Raw genomic sequence first — 21,213 nt, 5'->3', positions numbered from 1 at the left:
TATCTTGAAAATTAATAAAGCTTTATAAAAAAAAAAATAGAAGGGCTTGGATGAGGATATATAATGTTTAGCTAAAGTTAAATTTCCTACCACAAAACTTGGACCCGCTAATATTGGCAGATTCCTTTCATGTGCCCTGGAAAGTTAGGATAGAGCAGAAAATGATGTAATGTGGGCTTTCCCCCAAGATGTATTTTAGTAATTTTTTAAGTATTTAAGTATTTTTAAAATAATTTTTAAAGTATTTTAAAGTATTTTAGTGCTTAAGCATTCTATTAATGAAGGCATTTTATAGGCATAATACTTTATCAAATTTGATGACCAAATCAGTTTGTTTTTCTTTATATGTCTACTTATTGTCTCACTATTAGCATATACCTTTATTTACTGTCATTTTGTAGAAACTCTGTTTTTTATCTGAGATCTATAATTTTAGTTGTAAAACTGTATATTCTTCTGGTCAATAACTGCAATAATGGCTATTCAAACAAGATTGATCTTACTCATACTCAATTATTATTTTCAAATATAATTGTATTTGGCAAACATTTTCATTAAAACATTTTCTAACAGCAGTGCCAGGAATAGTTTCCTTAATTACAACACATGAACTTTAGGAAGAATGTTTCTGATATGTAAATGAGATATAAAATTAGATCTTGCCTACAAAGGAAATAAAGGACATGATCTATCCAAGAATTCAGAATACTTAAGTGCATTGATCACTGATGGAAGAATTTTTGGACTTGAGACAGGGCAGTCCCCCTGCTCACTGGAACCATCTGCATGCTTTGAAAAATCCCAAGATCTCTCAGCTGGATCATGTGTCTTGTCTCCCAGATGAAAGGAGACTTTTATTTGTAGAACATAATCTGGATAAGCCTCTGCTGGCTGATCTTGGTGGTCATTTGGGGCTTGTAAGATAGACCTCTATCTTACAAGAGAACATCTTACAAGGAAATGACCTTTTCAGAAATACCATCTCTTAGCTGTGCTATTTTGTCCTAAATGCATGTTTATTCTTGTGTATTTTGTCTTAACTTAGCATATACGTACTACAAGAAACAATTTCATACCAAATTAGATACACATAAACGTATTAATTTCCATGGATTTCAGGCAATTTAACCCTATATTTGAGATATTTAACATTATTTTCTGCCTAACAAGTAATTCCCAAGTCTTATATATCTCTCTCTCTAAAATCTATATATATCTATATCTATATCTAAAATCCCTAGTTCTATTTTTATTTCAGATTAAATCCTTGTAGGTAAAGGTAAAGGTTTCCCTTGACGTAAAGTCCAGTCGTGTCCGACTGTAGGGGGCGGTGCTCATCTCCGTTTCAAAGCCTTGGAGCCGGCGTTGTCCATAGGACACTTCCGGGTCATGTGGCCAGTATGACTCACGGAACGCCGTTACCTTCCCGCCGAAGCGGTACCAATTAATCTACTCACATTTGCATGTTTTCGAACTGCTTGGTGTGCAGAAGCTGGGACGAGCAACGGGAGCTCACCCCGCCGCGCGGTTTCGAACCGCCGACCTTCCGATCGACAGCTCAGCGGTTTAACCCGCAGCGCCACCGCGTCCCTTGTAGGCTGTATTAAAGTCACAGTCATAGACATTTCTGATCCATAATGATGCTACTATTGTTTATTTGTTCCAAATTATTTGATGTAATGAAATGAGACACTCAATAAAAATCAGAGATAGATGGAAATATATTTTAAAACTTATGAAGAGAAATCTCTTTATGCCTGCTGGTGGAGATATGGAGAAGAAATCAGAGTGACAAACAAGCCAGGGAATGAAAATGACATTTTTACAAGTTCCAGTAAACTGAGCAAAACCTAATCCAATGCCTATCTAGCTTTCTCTCTGGAGATTATATAATTTGTATACAGCTCTTTATATTTCAGATGAGATGTATGTATACTCAGATGTATAAAGGTCTGTATACAAATTCCAAGAAAAGGTTGTTGATATGATGCTTCTTGACCATAAAAGAAAGCAAAGAAGTCCTCAGATACTGGCTACATTTGTTCTTTTATCCTTAATAACTTAATGACAAGAAATTCAGCTTGCCATACATACAAATTGGAATTCCCTGAACCATTTTCAGAATGATAACTACCGCAATAAAATGTTTTTTTAAAAAATGACAGTTGTAACTGCAAATCTACTCTCCTGTGCATCTTGTTTAGGGAACAGTCTTTAATTACAGGATTAGATACTATTTTCTACTTGCAACAGCTGTCAGAAAAAAGATGTGCACACCAGAGAATAAATTAAGGGCATAGTGGCTGCTGACAATCTGATGCTGCCTTTTGAATGCATGACAGTGTGATAGAAACACTTGCTTTATATTTATGCATACATTTGCAGTTGCATCAACATAGTACAAAACATGGGGTGACCTATTAAAAATACAAATAGATCTGTGGGGCCAAGTCCAAATAGCCCCCCTTTCCTCCCTCCCTTCCTCCTTCTTTTTAAGGAATTTCATGTGATTATGATTTACTGAATTCATTACCGCAAAGTCATATAGGCCTGTGCTGGAGCAGAGGTCATCACATTTTTCACAACCAGCTACAAGTTTGTGGCTTTTAAGATTTTGTAAAAGATTTAATCCCAAAATATTCTATAAGCAGTGATCAGCAATCTAAAGCATATCATAATGCATGCTCTCACAGTACTGTTGCAAGAACACAGATATTTTGTAAGGTTTCCTGGCTTTGTGAACTGATGGCCATTTTTTATTTTTAACATTTTTAATGATGAGGGTGGTTCTAAGTTGCCTCTAAGGGCCATGTTGCTGAGCCTGTAAGTTAAGAAAACACCAACCTGTTAGAAAACTGCCCTGACATATAGAAAGACACTGCTAACTGGAATAGAACAAATGGAATAAAGGTTTGGAGAAAGAGAGAAATAAATATAATATATCAGTGATGGCATCCAGCTTTTACTAAGCACCTTCACTGAAACATGACTTTTGCTGTGTCCTTTATATATATTAAATACTGAGGTAAATAATTCCCTCATTCTCAAAATGTTGTGGGATTCCTTGAAGCCCTTTATAGCACATCTGGTTAACAGTACTGCATGACACTTGCTATCTGAAAATGTTGGATATATCATCTCCATCCACCAAATTGTTTGTTTAATGGTGCAGGAGGTATCACCTGGTGCTCTACTTTCCATCTCTATGCTGCTGTTGTTATCTTCCTTTGGGACTGGCCAAGCTAATTACCAACATTATTTTTTATATGTCTTTTAATATATGGAGATAACTATATAGATAATTGTTGCTTCTTCCTGTTTTTGTGTTCTCTTGGTCCTATTTCACCAGTTAAATTATTTTTGATGTTTGCTTATGTTTAATAAATAAACATCGAGCTATACTTTTTGCTAGCTGAACTGAGTGGCATGTATTGGTCTGATCTGGATAGAGGGGTTGACCGGGAATGTGTTGAGTGCAAATTAAACTGGATATTATCCACAGTAATGTTTCAACAATGCAGGAATACATACAGTCTGTAATTCTATAGCATATACATAATAGCAGCCTGAGGAATCAAAACCCATGCTGTAGATACTCACGTTGTAAATGCTGGGTTATATTTTGCACCCAGGTAGTATGAATAAAGGTTGAACATCCCAATCATGAACGCGAGAAACACCATGATAAAGATGACCATGAACTTGAAGATGTCTTTCACAGTTCTTCCCAAAGAAATTTGGAGAGGGCCAAAGCTTTCATTGGCTGGGAGAATGTAAGCAATCCGTGAGAAACTGAGTACCACCGCTATTGCATATAGTCCTTCTGATATGATCTGAGGATCTGAGGGAAGCCATTTGCTCCTGGCTAAAACAAAACACAATAAGCAATATATATAATTAATAATTAAGATCCAAATCGAAAGTGGGAGGAGGGAGTTGGTGAGGGGAAGACTGAAGAAGAGAGACTCAGTCTATATTGTTATTCTTACTGATAGAGTTCTTAGGTGTTACTGAAGGGTTGTCATTTCATCCTTGCCCTCTCTTTCCCGCTAATTTGGGCCAACTCTCCTTTTAATTCTATTTTCTTCCCCTCCTACAATGTCAGAACTGCAAGATTCCCAAAGAATCATAGAGGGCTCCATCCAAAGTAGACTAAAGAACAATGCAACTAGCAATTCTGATCTACCTGCTGTGAAATATCCCACCCAGCTGTTTCCTTCTTTATTTAGTGACTCTCACTAGTGACTGCATTAAACTAGCCTCATGTTAAAGTGCCTGCACTACCTGAGTTGAAGCTGCCTGAAACCTTCTATATCTCAATTTAAAAACAAAACAAAACATGTTCAAGCATCTCTATGTCTCTTATATGTCACTGATCCATCTAGAGAATAATATCCAAACTGGTTCTCCGGGATTTTGGATCATGGCCTCGCCTATATGATATTTTTCAAAATGACTGGATTAATGTATATTTTAAATCAAGTCATTGTTTATTTTACTTGTTTACTCTGTTACTTTATTTCATGGATTGCAACCTACCCCAGGAACCCCTGAAGAGCATGTGAAACCATAAATACTATTTTAATTAAATGAATAAATAATCTGGTTTGATCATCATTCTGATTTTTTGATTAAAGCTTTATCTGTGATTGCCTCCTTAGTTTCAGAAACAACCACAGCTTCCTCTGAATTCCTAAATACATTAGGGTAGTTGTGCTGAGTCACCTTAGCCTGGACATTAACCACATCACACAGCATCTCCTCTGGGTACCTGAGGATACTATGTGAAGCTCAGCAAGGAAAACCTCTTTGCTAAGCCTGCCACGTAAGCAGGGCGTTCTTGCTCATATGGAACTTCTACATATTCAGATGTGCAGATAAAGGTTCTTCTTTGCAAAGTAGCCTTCTCTAAATGGATGCCCATGGAGAAGGCTATACGATGTAGTGAAGATCTGTGGCCAGAATCCTGGGCATGTTCCACTAGTATATTCAAAAGTCTTTTGGGATATCTTGTAAAGGACAATTTAATCAATGATCAGCATGTGTTGCCAAATCACTGACTATATGCATGTTCTTCTCTCATGAAATCATCACTCTTTATCAACAAATATACCAGTGCAATTACATGCCATTCCCCTGAGAAATGTGATATCTGTATAATATTCTTGCATGTCTACGTTGACAAGAAAATTCAATTTCCTTGGCTCTGAACTCTGCCCTTCAAATTTATGTATGTACCAGAATCAGAAGTCAGCATAATTGGCTGAGAGGTACAGTGTACACTTGCATGAATATTGGTCAGAAAATCCAATAATTTGAGACTCAGGACAGAAAGAGGTCAGAATGTGGTTGGGAGGTATCCATGGCAGTTCTATCTGGTGCAAACAGATGGAAGAAAGCGATGGTGTTAAGAGTTTAAATTGCTAAAAATCTGTTCTGCTTTCTAATCTGTGTTTATAGGGCAATCTTCCTACTGAGTTTTCTACTTTCTATTTTTTACATTAATGCTACAGAAAATGTTGTATTTTTTGTAACTCATAGCATAAATTGCCTGACAACTTTTAAAAAAATGCAAATCACCTATTTCATTTTTTATCCTGTACATTTCCTTGCTGCAAGATTTTCAGTGCAAATTCTCCTGATACAAGCTTTTTGAAATTCAGCTAGTGCTCTTTGCAAGCAGTTTGTAATGTCTTGCCTTTTTCTTTTCTACATTTTAAAAAATACATATTTTGAATCATGGACTTTGATGCTAATTTCCATGCTACTATGAATATTATATATTTATGCATTACATATATATATATACACACACACAAACACACACACACACACATACACACACACACATACACACATACTGTGTGTGTGTGTATATATATATATACACACACATAGATATACACAAACACACACTGTTTATACATATGTATACATATTCACTTCCAGCAGAATTAGTTTCATGACATAGTGATGATGAGACCAGCCACTATAACAAAGCTTGTAGCATCCTGCCTGATCTAATTGTTTTCCAAATTAGAACTTGGCAGTAGCCATATAAATGCCTAAAATGCTTAAGACTGAAGTTCTGAAAAAATAGCCATTGCAATACTACCCACTAAGATCAGCTGGGGTTTTGTTTGTAGTCTCACCAATGGGTTTGGCTCACCATGGGATGGCTAGGAGTAAGCCCTTCTTGATGCCATCTGTTCTTCCTGTCCCCCTGTTTCATTATAAACAACTCAAGACTTGCCTATTTACACAAGCATTTGTAAGATGAAAACTATTCCAGGACTAGACTGCAATTCATACTATTTTTTTAAAAAAATGAAGTTTGTCTCGGTGTAATGTTATTGTCTGATTCCAAGATTGGCAATTTTACTGTTGATTGATCTACTTACTACTCTTTTAGAATTAAATATAATTTTAACTGGAAGGGGGTTTTTATACACAATCTCTGGCCTCCTTTAGCATTAAGAGTAACATTAAAATGAAAGATAAATGCCACTTCCACCATACCTGGAGCTACAGGAGTATCAAAGCATAATGGCCACAGGTTTAAAAATTTGCTTTTTTAAGGCATAACAGCCATAAGGGAAGCACAGTGATAGAGCATCTGCTTTATAAGCAGAATTTCATGGGTGATATCTAGGCTCTAAGCAAAGTCAACCTGGTTAGTACTTGGATAGGAGATACCAGAGAATCTTAGGGCTGTAAGCTAGCTTTAAAAGTTGGGGAAAACATCACAAAGAAGCTGATGGCAAGACACTTCAATAGAGCTACATGGATGGCTCCATCTTGTCCACAAGACTCAAGCTTGACTGAAAATTACCTTATTTTTTCCTTTTGTGGGGTGGGGGCGGGCAAGCAGAAATTGCAGGTTCTCCACTATCTCCTACCTTAGAAAACAAAGTGGAACAAGGGTCTGACACAGGAGAAAGCAGCTTGCTATGTTCCCCTGAATACTGCTTTGAGAGGGGAGCATTATTTGCCAGAAACTATCATAAATGAGTGCTTGCTGTATAATATGAGACAGTGAAAGCAAAATGGGCTTTATATTCAGGGGAAAATACCACTAACAGTAATTCCTTCCCATATTTTACCCCTTCAAAATCTGCAACAGTGAATTCTTTGGCTTGCATACTACGAGGGGAAAGGACGATTGAAGTAAATCTTTGGAGGCAAGAGACTTGTGGTCCTCCAGGTCCTGCTGAACTATGTCATATCACACTGCCCAAGACATCTTAGGGATGTCATCCAAATATATCTGATGGCCACTATGCTGATAGCAGAGCATGCTCACATCCATGATAGCCAATTTAAACTATGTGTCAGCTTACAGAAAGAATTATGCTGATATACAGCAGTAGGAAATTAATAATCCAGGGGTAGTACAGGTGCCATATACTGTAGTTTTAGGAAACAGAAATCTAGCTGCTGAATATATTAAAAAGGCAGCATCCTAGAAAGATTATAAACAAAGGTGCAATACATAGAACAGGAAGTCACAGTCTGGACGGAACACGGCAAAAGAAATTGACCTCAAGTCGGCAAAGAAGTGAGACAAGGTCGTATGCTTTCCTTTTATTTATTCAACCTATATGCTGAATATATATTGAGGGAGGCTGGATTGGATGAAGATGAATGTAGGGAAAGAAAAGCATCAATAACCTGCACTGTGCTGATGACACTACTCCGATATTGAAGTAGTGGATATTGGAGCTTTTGCCCTCTAGGATTGACTATCAACATTTGCTGCAGACTAATACTTGGTAGAGTAGCAATGATGGAAAAGAGATTCAAATGCTGTGATGTATCTATACCTATAAAGATCAGAATTATGTAAGCATTAGAGTTTGAAGAAGCAAGACAAAAAGAATATTAATGCTTTTGAATGCTGGTGTTGATGAATACTCCTGAGAAGACCACGGATGGCCAAGATAACAAATGATAGAACCATAGAATTAATCAATCCAGAGTTCTCACTTGAGGCACAAATAAACAGGCTCAAGTTATCATATTTTGGACACATTATTCAAAGACCTAGCTTTCTTGAAAAGTCTATAAGACTGGGAAAAGTAAAAGGAAAGAGAAGAGCAAGGTGGATGAACACAGTTACAGTGATGGGTATACCGCTGAACGATCTAAAGAGCTTTTAGATAGAATCTAAATTCTATCTATGCGGTTGCTAAGAATCAGCACCAACTTGATGGCACGTAAGCAATCAAATCAATATCCAAGTTTAAAGAGAAATGATCGAATATTAATTTTGTCCCTAGAGAAAATCCAAACAAGACATTATCATCTGAATTATAATTGTATAAAGATTAATTATTCCTTAGGCAAAGCATAAACCACACACTCTTGGCCAATCAAGGCATTATTTGCCATTAATTGTTAAAAAGCAGCATAATTGAATAAAATTGCTGGTCTCAGTTAAACACACACACATACACAAAGAATCGGTTTTATTTATAATAGGTCAACTATGGGACGTTATTTAGATAAAGGCTTCAGGAAAACAAACATCTTCCTCTTATTATTTTAATCTGTGTGTTATTTTATCAAACAACAACAACAACAACCTGATGTTGGATGGCTGTTCTGGGGAAAAATGAGGGCTACTAAGATGGTTAGCATGCTGCTGACTTTCAGCTTGCTCCCACTCATGAAGTTCTATTCTATCCTTACATTTTGACTAAGTGTTCATTTAAAAAAAAAGTTTCTCTGTTTATTTCAATACCTTGTCCTATGTTCTTGGTTCCCATGCATAGCAGATATCTTCTTCTTTTAAGTCTTTCTGAACAATCATCTTTTGTGGGAACTCTTTAGTCTTAGTCTTCCTTCTCAAAGAAAGAAAGAAAGAAAAAGGATGCCAAGCATGCATATGAGACTGTAAGTGAGCATGCAGAATATTGACTAACTTGTGCATGAAACTGTTAGCATGTCACCTGTATGTTTGCACTTCCTTTCTCTCACTTTCCTTGATTGCCCTAACACATAGACAATTAGATTGCTACTGATTTTGACAGAATGATCTTCATAAATAAGCAGCATTTGAAAACACATGGAGCATCGATGATGGAGAAAACACTTCAGATTCACAGACTCTCCTGAACAAGCCTCAAAAACTCTCCTTAATAAGCCACTCTATGACATATCAAAGTTCAGCCAATGGAAGCAGAAAGGGATTTACACATTTCAGAGACAGGGCCACAGTGATGGTGCAGCAGATCAGATTAGAAATGGGAAGGACATGTTAAAAGTAGAAATGGAAAGAATGGACAAAATCAAGCACTGAACACCTATCATATTGGCAGAATGTTAACTAAATTTATAGTTTCATGATAAGGTGTTGTTTAATATTTTAATCTTAGAACAAAATAAATCAAATGACTCAGATTTCTAGTACACAACACCTGTAATTACAAAGTTGGGTCACAAGAGGGAGATGTGTACCAGACTACAATATATAAAAAAAAGTTTCAAGCAGCTTAAAAAAAAAAAAGAGGAGAGGGAGTACAGGGTATGTAATGAATTAGCATGTCCTGTTTGTTTGATATAACTGCTTTACTAATTGGATTCTTAAAGTTTATGCTGAAAAGTTTTCTTAAGAAAATGTCTGCCTCTCCCAGTACCTGAGTGATATAAATCAATAGTGCCCCAACTGCACTGGATTTTAATGATTATCCTATTTCCCTGGCCTGTATTTTTGCAGCTCACTGTAATAACATCATCCTGCTCAAGCGTAATGCAAAATGGGAACAAATTTGTGTTAGCAATCTTTTTCATTATCTTCTCTCTCTCTCTCTCTCTCTTAATGTTCCAGAACATTTTCAGACAAGCGGAGCATTTAAAGAATAAAGCAGACTGATGCTTTAAATTGTGTTTGTGTGTCCGTGTGTGTGTGTGTGTCTATCAGCAACATCCTATTAATGCAGCTTTATTTCAACCCTTCTGTGTATTTATAATCACTAGACCATCCATTCATATTAGAAAAGAGGAAATAAAACAGTAAAATATCCAGAGCTGCCAAGAACTTAGAGCATACTGAAACTGAGCAAACTTATATCAGACAAGAATGACTGAACATTATTTAATGTAGCATTGCCTGGAAAGACGATTTAAGATTAGGAGGTAGAAACTGATCTTCTACTTGGATGTGATCCAATTCCATTGAACTGGAACTCTGCCTGGCAAAGGATAGGACCCACAGGAAGGATTCCCCTTCCTTCCCGAAGGCACATAAATACTTCTCAAATCTGTTACACTCTTTCTGCATGCCAAGCAATGGAGTACAGGAGTTAAGAACTAGTGCAGGCCAGATATATTCATGCTTGATTTTCAGTCCACAATGAGGGGAACATGACTACCTTCTCTCATTTTTCAGCACCAAATTTGCAAAACCCAACCTCCCTCAATTTATTTTTTCCTTCTACCTGCCTTCCCACTTCCTATTCTTTGCAGTGTAATTCTGCATACAAATGCTATTTATTAAGTGGGATAAACTGCTGGGAGGACAAACAACATTTATATATCTCATCTCCAAAATGCTACATTTCCACTGTTTCCTCAAACCCATATCATGGTTATGTTAAGTGTTGTGGCTGATTGGTTTTTCTTAGCTGCTATATATGCTATTTATAATTTTATTATATTGTTTTTTTATCTTGCTTTAAGTATTGTTAGTCAGGTATTTAAGATGGGCCATATAAATTTAAAAAATAAAGTGAGTTAGTTTTGGCTTTCATGTGAGGAATTTATTTATTTGTGAGACTTACAAAGCCATCCATATTATAAATCACAAGCCTGGGCAGCTCACTAAACAATAAAAAAATTAAAAACAAAACCAGAAAAACAAGTACCATAAAAACTCTCGGCACCCTGGGACAGCACTCTCCTACACATCAGCATTCCACCTGGCTGGGCTCCACCCTCATTCTGCCCCAACACTTGCGGGAAGAGACTACTCTTCACGGCCTTCTGGAAGGCCAGGATGGTAGGGGCCTGTGAGATCTCAGTGAAGGGTGTTCCACAGGGCAGGGACACCTACAGAGAAGTCATGATTTCTAGGTCCTGCTAGATGACAACATGTCAGGGAAGGAATCTGGAGCCTGCCCATCCTATCTGACCTAGTGGAACAAGCAGATATCCTCAGGGAGTGGTGGTCCTGCAGATAACTTGGTCCTGTGCCATTTAGAGCTTTGAAGGTGATAATCAACAATTTGAATTGCACTCGGATAAAAAGTAGAAGCCAGTGAAGCTTGCACAGCAGTGGTGTATTATGGGCAAACCATGGAGTGTCCAGAACTCTGTCGGCCACCACATTCTGGACCAGTTGTAATTTTTAGATGGGCTTCATGAAGCATGTTGCAATAATCCATGTACTGTAAACAAGTTGGGATTTTAACATTCAAAATCTTTTGTTCTTTCCCAAGGAGATGGATTGGAAATGGAACCTGGCATCAGTACAAGGCAAATGCAAAACTATCATTTTTGGTACAAATGTAATCACATCCCTTCTCACTGAAAGTTTGTTGACCATGCTACAATCAGGTGAAATGTTTCATTTCCTGCCATTAGCATTCTAGGAGGCACTGCTCCAAAAGTGAAACATGTACTGTGCCTGTGAAATGTGCATAATACCCAACTATGAACACCCCCTTATCTCTTTTATCTTGAGAAAGCAAGTTAGATAACTTCATCTTTAAGTTAATTACAAATCTCAACACCACCCAAGTTTAAGAGACTTGTCCTCAACTCTTCGTTGAGGATGTTCTACTTTTATGCAACTGGATGGAGATTGATCTCTGCATTTGGACTCTTAATATTCCAGAGATTAATAAAACTTGTCCAAAAATGGAACTATATATTCTAATTTGCAAAAGATAATTTGAAAATTTTCTCTATTTGAACAGCCAATTTAAAGATAATGAATCAGAAGCAGGGAAAACTGGAGCCTTGAAGTTTCCCACCATGGTGAATAGTAGTGTTTTTCCACTTAAATCATAGTTATGACTTCTACATGTGCATCCATAGTTACATTATTTTTGGTGTGTCTGTGTGTGCCTTCAAGTTATTCCTGATTTTTGTCACTGCCTGGACAGGTTCCTGCAGTTTTCTTAACAAAATTTTCAGAAGTGGTTTGCCATTGCCTTATTCCTAGGGCTGAGAGAGAGTGACTGGCCCAACATCTTCCAGCTGGTAGGACTATAACTCACAGTCTCCTGGTTTCTAGCCTGGTGCCTTAAACCACTACACCAAACTGGCTCTACTTATATATTAGCATATGAAAACTATATGAACATAAATATATCATTTAATTGTTAGACTTTATGTTGTAACTTTCAATAATAATAATAATAATAATAATAATACATCAGAATAGAGAAACTGGAGAACTGGAGAAAAATCACAAAATATAAATACCTGCAAATAGAAGTAGAACAACTGTGGCAAAAGAAAGCAAGGATAGAACCAATAGTAATAGGTGCCTTGGTGCAATTCCAAAACACCTGGAGCACCACCTGAACACCAGCAGCATTGACAAAATCACCATCAGTCAATTGCAAAAGGCAGCTTTACTTGGAACAGCTTATATCCTGTGATGATACCTTTAATAAACAACAACATCTGCCTATCCCAGATAGTTGGAAAGGACTTGATAGGTGGACAAAAATGCCAAATCCATTCTAAACATCTGGCTGACTATGCAAGTAACAACAACAACAACAACAACAATAATTCTGCAATGTTAATCATTGCAAACTGAAAAAGAATTTCAGTTTGAAAACTGAAAAAGAATTAAGAAAGGATGCTTTCTTACCATATGTAAAGTAGGCAACCTGAGGAGGAAGGGTGACATTGTTGAGGTCATTGTCTTGGACAAAGAGATCCACATATTGTTGTGCTTCTGAGGCTTTGAGAAAAGCCATGAATCTGGCAGTAAAGGAAGCTACAAAGATAGACAGCATCCCAAAATCCAGCAAGTTCCAAAGATGCAGAACATATTCACGGGGGCCTTCTTCCCAGATTTCTTTGCATTCAGACCATATCATTCCTGTAGGTATACACAAACTCATATATCGGTAACAGATTACATAACTTTGTCCTTCAACTTTTCAACCATGTACCATACATTTAAATATCAAATGTGGCAATAAATATACACACAGATTTTATTTTATTTCATTTGAATTCCCAACCATTTTTCCAAGAGTAGATATGGTTCTTTCTATTTTGACCTAACAAACTTATGGGAAAAATTAGGATCAAAGATGCTTTAAATCACCCAATGAGCTTCAAGTTTGAGTTGGTATTTGAATACATGTCATGTTCACCGTTCCAATGTTACCGTTACATTGTAACATTTCGCATGTCATTTGGCTGATGCGTGTTTCGTCTGGGAGGGGAGGAGGATTCCATCTCGTGGGATTGTTATATGTTAGCAACTGGATTGGAATGTGTTTGGGTTATCTCGTGTGTTCAAGGTTCCTTTCCCAGGACATCAGCAGAAACGCTTGCTAGCACCTGGGGGGGGGGGGGAGTTTGCAACGGCAGGGCGAGGGGAGGGATTACATTTGAGCCAAGGGTTTTTAGTTTGTATTTGGCGCGCTTTTGCTCATTCTCAGCTTTCTCTGTATTTGCATACTATTCTTTAATAAATCAGATATCATTAAGTTCCTGCTTGTGAGTCTGAGTCTATTAGGGTAGGCAATCCTTACATAAAGCTGAGAATCTCAAAAAAAATTCCGTTAGCCCCTTTCCAGATTTATTTTGTGAGGGAGAAGTGCTAGCAATGAGCAAACCAAATCCCCAAACCACGGAAAGCGAGGAATTGAGCGAGGGGGAACCCGACTCCACGGTGATAAGAACAGAGAGGTTCCCTACTTGGGAGCTCTCAGAAATTCGGGAGCTGTCGAGCTCCAGCCTGGGAGAAGAGGAGGTTGGAGGTAAAAGAGCCCCTGAACTGACCGGCAAGTCGCCAGGCGAACTGGTCACCTGGTATGAAACACAGGGACCCCTACCAGGGACATCCAAAATGTCTTGGAAGAGCGATACCCAATGTCCCCAACCGTGGTGAGGCAGGAGGGAAAGGAGGATTCCCAAACCCCTGACCATATAAGACTGGTGGAGGCCAAATAGGAGTCACTAGAATTTAGGTTTCAGAAAATGTCCATGGACTGGGGTCCCCGGGAGAGGAGGAGAGAGGAGTCTAGTAATAGGCATTCATCTCCTTCTTCGCCCCCACCTTCTTCAGAGGAAAGGAGTAGGACCTGGCGCAGAGAGGAGGCAAGGGTGCCGAGGGTGAGAATTTCAAGGTCCCCTCCTCGAGAGCGGAGATCCCTGGGAGCTAAAAGAAAGTCCAACCGCTCAGCTGTGGCGAAGGGACCGCCCAGAGTGGGGGTTAAGGACTTTACAGTTAAATTTGATGGAGATCCAACTAAGCTATCGTTCTTCCTTACCAATGCAAGGAGTTATATGGATGAATGGGAACCGTATTTTCATTCAGAAAGAACCAAGATTAATGCCATTGCCACTAAGCTCAAGGGGCGGGCTGCCGATTGGTATGTGCAGTTATGTCAATTGGATGCCCCTGAGCTGGAGGAGTTCGAAGTGTTCCTGTGGGCATTGAAGCTACACTTTGAAGACCCGTTAGCTAAAGAAAGGGCAAAACGGGCGCTGAGGGAGCTTAGCCAGGGGCCACGATCGGTAGCAGACTATGCTCTGGAATTTAAGGCTCTGGCTGGGAAGGTTGAGGATTGGTCCCAATCTACCTTAATAGAACTTTTTAAGGATGGTCTGAACACGGAGGTCCTGAGGTGGTCGCTCGGTAGGGATGACCCAGATACCCTGTATGAATGGATACAGTTGGCAGGGAAGGCTGAGCATGCCCATGAAACCTTCACTCACAGGAAGGTGATGAGATATTCCGGGCTCAGCAAGGGTTCCCGCCCTGCTGCGCCTACTGGAAAGTCCAGTCAACGTGCCTGGGAGGAGGAGAGGGAGCACCACTATGCAAAAGGGCAGTGCCTCTGATGTGGAAAGGAAGGTCACCGAGCGGCGGCGTGCCCAAAGGGCAAGACTGATGATTGTTCAGGGAAGCTGACGGGGAAATCTCCCACCCTACCCAGGAAAATGAAGGCAGCCATGGCTGAAACTGAAGTGGAGGAGGTTCCTTACTTCAGGGGCGAGGGGGAGCCTGATCTACACCAGCCGGCAGGAAACGCCAGCCACTTGCTCTAAGGAGCACCTGTGGGCAGGTGGTGGAGGATGGGCACGAACATGTTTCGGTGAGTGCCAACTATCCCACACTGAACGTGAAAGTGAAGTTAGGCTCCCGCACAAGAACCGTTGAAGTTTGGATATTGATTGATTTGGGGTGTTCGCGTTGCTTGATGCACCCTGATGTGGTGGCTGCTTTGGAGTTACCCAGCTTTCCACTACAACGTCCCATGATTTTCACCCAGCTGGATGGTTCTACGGCAGGGGGGAAACCGGTCACCCATTACACGGGCATGGTGGCATTGCAAATGGGCAGCCACCGTGAGGGGCTGCTGTTTGTGGTGGCGCCTGTGGGGCATCCCTTAGTCATTCTGGGGATTCCTTGGTTGGTCCAACAAAACCCCTATATAAATTGGGTACACAGGACTTTGACTTTTGGGGATGGTTTCTATCAAGCCCCTGGGGAGGACAACGCTCCGGAGGCTGCAGTGGGGAGGGCACTGGCAGCAACCCCGCATTTCGCTGTCACACCACTGGAAGGCTTGCCGGAGCAAAACCAAGCTTTGCGGATGTGTTTGGTGAGAAAGAAGCGGACCAACTCCCACCCCATCGAAAAACTGACTGTGCGATAGAGTTGGTCCCCGACGCTCAACTGCCCAAACCAAAAATTTATGCCATGACTCAAAAGGAACTGGCGGCGTTGAGGGAGTTTGTGGACAAAAACTTGGCCAGGGGTTTTATTGAACCAGCAAATTTGCCAGTGGGCGCCCCCGTCTTGTTTCGAGCAAAGAAGGATGGGACATTGAGACTTTGTACAGATTACCGCGGATTAACTGCGGTCTCGATATTAAACAAATATCCTCTGCCGTTAATAAAAGACATGTTAGCACATCTGGCTAAGGGGAGAATCTTCTCTAAGCTGGATTTGCGGGAAGCCTATTTCCGCATCCGCATACGGGAGGGGGATGAATGGAAGACTGCTTTCAATTGTCCACTGGGTTCTTTTCAGTATAAAGTTTTGCCTTTTGGGTTGGTGGGGGCACCAGGGGCGTTCATGCAATTGATCAATGAAGTGTTACATGAACATTTGTTCAAGGGTGTACTGGTCTATTTGGATGATGTTTTGATTTATACTGAAACGGAAGAGGAACATGAGCGCTTGGTGAAACAGGTGCTTAGCAAACTGAGAAAGGCTGAGCTTTATGCTAAACTTTCTAAGTGTGAATTTCATCAGACTCAGCTTGACTACCTGGGGTACAGGATCTCTGACAAGGGCATTGAGATGGATCCTGCGAAGATTCAAGCCATCTTAGGGTGGGAGCGCCCGCGCACCCACAGGCAGCTCCAAAGTTTTATTGGGTTTTCCAACTATCACTGCCAATTCATCCAGGGGTTCGCCGAAATTGCGTTGCCTCTCACTGACTTGTTACATACGAAGGGGTTGGGGGACACACGCAAGGTAAAGAACCTGGGGTCATCGCTTAATTGGACACCTGACTGCCAGTTGGCTTTCGACAAACTCAAAAGCCTGTTCACTGCTGAACCTATTCTGCAACACCCTGATCCCACTAAACCCTCTGTGGTTCAAGTGGATGCTTCTGATTTCTCAATTGGAGCGCTCTTGCTGCAAGCGGATGCTGACAACCGCCTGAAGCTGTGTGCGTATCTGTCCCAGAAATTTTCCAAGATGGAAAGGCGGTGGCATGTTTGAGAGAAAGAAGCTTTTGCAGTCAAGGCTGCTTTGGAGGCATGGTGCCACCTATTAGAGGGGGCTAAATGTCCTTCTGAGGTTTGGACTGATCATAAAAATTTGGAAGCGCTCAGCACGCCCCATAAGCTCAGTCCTAAGCAGATCCGCTGGGCTCAATTTTTCAGTCGCTTTGACTTTAAGTTGAAATTCATTCCGGGCAAGAAAAACTTCCTGGCTGATGCACTTTCCCGCCTGCCCCAGGATTTGGTCCAGGCACCTGACATTGTGGGTACACTGTGGACAGAACCCCAATTGGGTTTGCAAGCTGTCACATGCAGTCAAACTCGTGCGCAGCTGCCCCCAGCTTCAGTTTCACTGGCTGGGGGAAGGACGCCAATTCCTTCACAATTGCAACAACAGTTTCTGCTAGAGGTGAAATCTGATACTTGGTTGCAAGCGAATGGAGACAATGTTACATTTGACAGAGGCTTAGCTTGGAAGCAAAACCGCCTCTATGTCCCTGACAGTCTGCGAAGGGAAATTTTGATTAGGTCTCATGATGATAAAGTGGCTGGTCATTTTGGGTTTGTCAAAACCTTGCACCTGGTGCGCTGCCAATTTTGGTGGCCCACATTGAGACGTGATGTAAAAAGTTATGTTGCTTCTTGTCCTGTCTGTGCCATGCCAAAACGGAAGGGGGGTAAGACACACGGGCTGCTGCAGCCGGTGGCCAGCCCCTCCCGTCCTTGGGAGGAGGTTTCTATAGACTTCATTGTGGATTTGCCTCCTAGTCAGAGAAAGACTGTGATTTGGGTGGTAAAAGACTACTTTTCCAAGCAAGCCCATTTCATTCCATGTGCTTCTATTCCGTCTGCTCAGCAATTGGCCCGCCTTTTTCTAATCCACATCTACCGGATTCACAGTAGCCCCTCCCGCTTGGTCACGGACCGTGGGACACAGTTCACTTCCCAATTTTGGAAGGCATTTTTGAAGCTGGTGGGCACCAAGCAGGTGTTGTCCACTGCGTCGCATCCAGAGACTGACGGATCTACGGAGGTTCTTAATTCCACCCTGGAACAATTTTTGAGAGCATTTGTCAACTACCAGCAAGATAATTGGGTTGATCTGCTACCTTTTGCTGAGGTGGCTTATAACAACGCCGTCCATCAGAGCACAGGGCACACCCCTTTCCCTATTGTTTTTGGACGGGATTTTGTTCCCATTCCTGAGTTGCCTCAACCCCCCGCGCAGCCCTGCTCTGCTTCTGATTGGGCTGCTCAACTGGCAGATTCATGGCCAGTGATTCAGCAGGCGTTGGCTGATGCCCAATCTGCCTATAAATTGCATGCTGATAAGCAACGAGCCCTTCAACCTGCTTTTAAAGTTATAAGTGATAAGGTCTACCTTTCCACCAAGTTCATTAAGTCCCCTCAGCCCTCAAAGAAGTTGGCTCCTAAGTTTGTTGGTCCTTTTCCCATTGTGGGAGTTGTGAACCCGGTCACGTTTAAACTGGATTTGCCACACAATCTGAAACGTTTACATCCTGTTTTTCATTGCCGTTTGCTCAAGCCTGTCAACCACTCCAATCATTGGCATCCGCAACCCCCACCTCCTGCTCCGATCATGATTGACGGACAGCAACATTTTGAGGTGAAGGAGGTCCTGGATTCTCACCGACTTCATGGCACCCTGCAGTACCTCATTCGGTGGAAACACTTTCCCCACCCTGAGTGGGTGTCTGCCGGTGATGTTCAATCTCCTGTTTTAGTTAGACGCTTTCATCTAGCCTATCCTATGAAACCTGCTCCTTAGTGTTTTTGGGGGGGGCGGTATGTCATGTTCACCGTTCCAATGTTACCGTTACATCATAACGTTTTGCATGTCATTTGGCTGATGCGTGTTTCGTCTGGGAGGGGAGGAGGATTCCATCTCGTGTGATTGTTGTATGTTAGCAGCTGGATTGGAATGTGTTTGGGTTATCTCGTGTGTTCAAGGTTCCTTTCCCAGGACATCAGCAGAAACGGTTACCAGCACCTGGGGGGGGGGAGTTTGCAACGGCAGGGCGAGGGGAGGGATTATGTTTGAGCCCAGGGTTTTTAGTTTGTATTTGGCGCGCTTTTGCTCATTCTCAGCTTTCTCTGTATTTGCATACTATTCTTTAATAAATCAGATATCATTAAGTTCCTGCTTGTGAGTCTGAGTCTATTAGGGTAGGCAATCCTTACAATACATCTCTTTTCTTCTAATCACTCTTACACTACACTGTCTTTCTCCTTGTTTTTCTTCCCAGATCAACCTACTAATAAAAATAATATTACTTGGGCCCTGACTTCAACATGGATCTTCTTAGAACGCAAAATGCAAGAGCAATCTATATTATATTATGTCACAGAAGCTATTACCAAACTCTGAAAACTATGGATGTTCAGTGTAATGAATGCAATAATATGTATTGGGGCTGCAATGTTGACAGGTGCCACAGGGACCAGAAATATGTATGGTGTGAGTGAAAAATGGGCATGGCCAGGGTGAAAATAATATTATTCTCCACTCCATCTTCTTCAAAAAAAAAATAAGATTTTTATCCCGCTTTTTTTTTCATATACAACTCAAGGTGGCAAACATACCAATACTCCTTCCGCTCCTATTTTCTTCACAACAACAACCTGTGAGGTGAGTTGGGCTGAGATAGGGAGAGTGACTGGCCCAAAGCCACCAACCAGTTTTTCATGCCAAAGGTGGGACTAGAACTCACAGTCTCCTGGTTTCTAGGCCAACACCTTTACTACTATACCAAATTGGCTCTCATTTGTATCATCAGTACTTTGATCACCAACCTCATTATCCTGCTTATTACTATTTTATCACCAGTTCTATTTTACATAGTTATATCATCATACCTAATCAGTAGTTTCTTGATTAAACTAATAATACCATTGTTGTTGGTGGTGTATACATCTCCAGCTCAGTTATTGCCATGTCTTCCTGCCTGCACCCATGTCATTTATTTCCAAACTCTAGTAATCTTTGATTACAGTAGAGACAAGAAGCCACAATATCTCCACCTGAATGCTCTACTATTATCTACTGTGTTTCACAGTTCAAAGAAAGAAGAACGTTGAAACCAGGGTGTGGGAACTGTACATTACAAGAGGTATCATTTCAACTTTGGAGGGCTTTGTTTAAATTTTGAATGCTTGCTTCAAACATGCAGCTATGCTTTCCTGCCAAAATGAAGGTCATTGCAGGCAGGCCTTAATTCTTTAGGAAGGACCATCACATCCACTGGAAAAGAAGTCCGCATTATCTCCCATACTGTAAGTATGGCCTGGGGGTTGAGGCTGAGAGTGGCTTACCCATATTTACTTGGTGTAGTCATGGCAGAGATGAAATGCAAGCCAGGGTCTTCCTGATTTTTAGTTCATCCCCTTTCCACTATGCTACCTCCTTGATCCTCCCTAGCACTGGAGTTACTTGGAACGTACAGTACCGTGGATTCTTTCAAGCTCAGCTCATGAGCTGCAGTAGAATAATTCAGAACTTATATTAATTCAACTCTGAATCTACTCCCATCTGATACTGAGCCACTAAAAAGCTCTGTTCTCCCAGAGCTCTGCAAACCATGCACAAAATAATAAAAAAAAGAGTGATCATTTTAAAAAAGCCACCACTTTCACCATTTGAAAGATTCTGGTAGAGCAACTTTCTGGAGAGTTGGCTGAGAAAGATCTTTAGTTTTATTTCACCTCATTGTTGCTGTTTCTTATTCTGAGCAATTGTGTGATATTTTGGGAGTAGTATTACTTAGCTGTCCTAAACTGTATTACTTTATTTCATGGAAAAGACCCAGTAAGTTAATATTTTATACTTCCACCTCAGTCCCTGGCAAGTAGCTTCATCACATTTGGGAAAAGGCATCAACATTCCTCTTCCTTCTGCACACACAGGGCTCGACATATCTGTCTCAGATCTAGTATTCATAAGAGTTGTTATCACGGCAGAATCAATCACGTCCAGGCCCCAGATCAAAGGAATGGTCACTTAAAACACATCATCTTTCATAGCAGTTTAGCTTGTTTCAACTCTACCAAAAATTAGAGATAATTGTGTTTTTCCCATTGCAGGATATGGGAGAATAAAGTTCTGTTTTCTAAATCTTGCTGTGATTTGGTTTTATAATAGGATTGCATTATATCTGGAACGGCCTGGATAAGTCTGAGACATTTCTAAAGCTTTGGATTAAGCCTCTGATTCAGACTGGGCACAGTTTCTTCTAGTTATTTACTATCTACCTCCTG

General features: G+C 40.6%; 1 protein-coding gene across 1 annotated transcript in view; it reads right to left on the bottom strand.

Moving 5' to 3' along the window:
• TRPC7 (transient receptor potential cation channel subfamily C member 7) overlaps positions 1–21,213 on the bottom strand; it is a 140,050-nt gene that overhangs the window by 42,718 nt on the left and 76,119 nt on the right. Inside the window, exons 5-6 of the mRNA XM_063292884.1 lie at positions 12,827–13,060; positions 3,601–3,865 (exon numbers count right to left, since the gene is read on the bottom strand). Of these exons, the coding sequence (XP_063148954.1) occupies positions 3,601–3,865; positions 12,827–13,060 (499 nt within the window). The remainder of the gene's footprint in view (positions 1–3,600; positions 3,866–12,826; positions 13,061–21,213) is intronic.

This window comes from Candoia aspera, chromosome 2 (assembly GCF_035149785.1).
Source record: "Candoia aspera isolate rCanAsp1 chromosome 2, rCanAsp1.hap2, whole genome shotgun sequence".
In the NCBI taxonomy this organism is placed as follows: domain Eukaryota; kingdom Metazoa; phylum Chordata; class Lepidosauria; order Squamata; family Boidae; genus Candoia; species Candoia aspera.
Note: the sequence above shows the minus strand (reverse complement) of the source record. Positions and strands in the feature narration are given on the sequence as shown.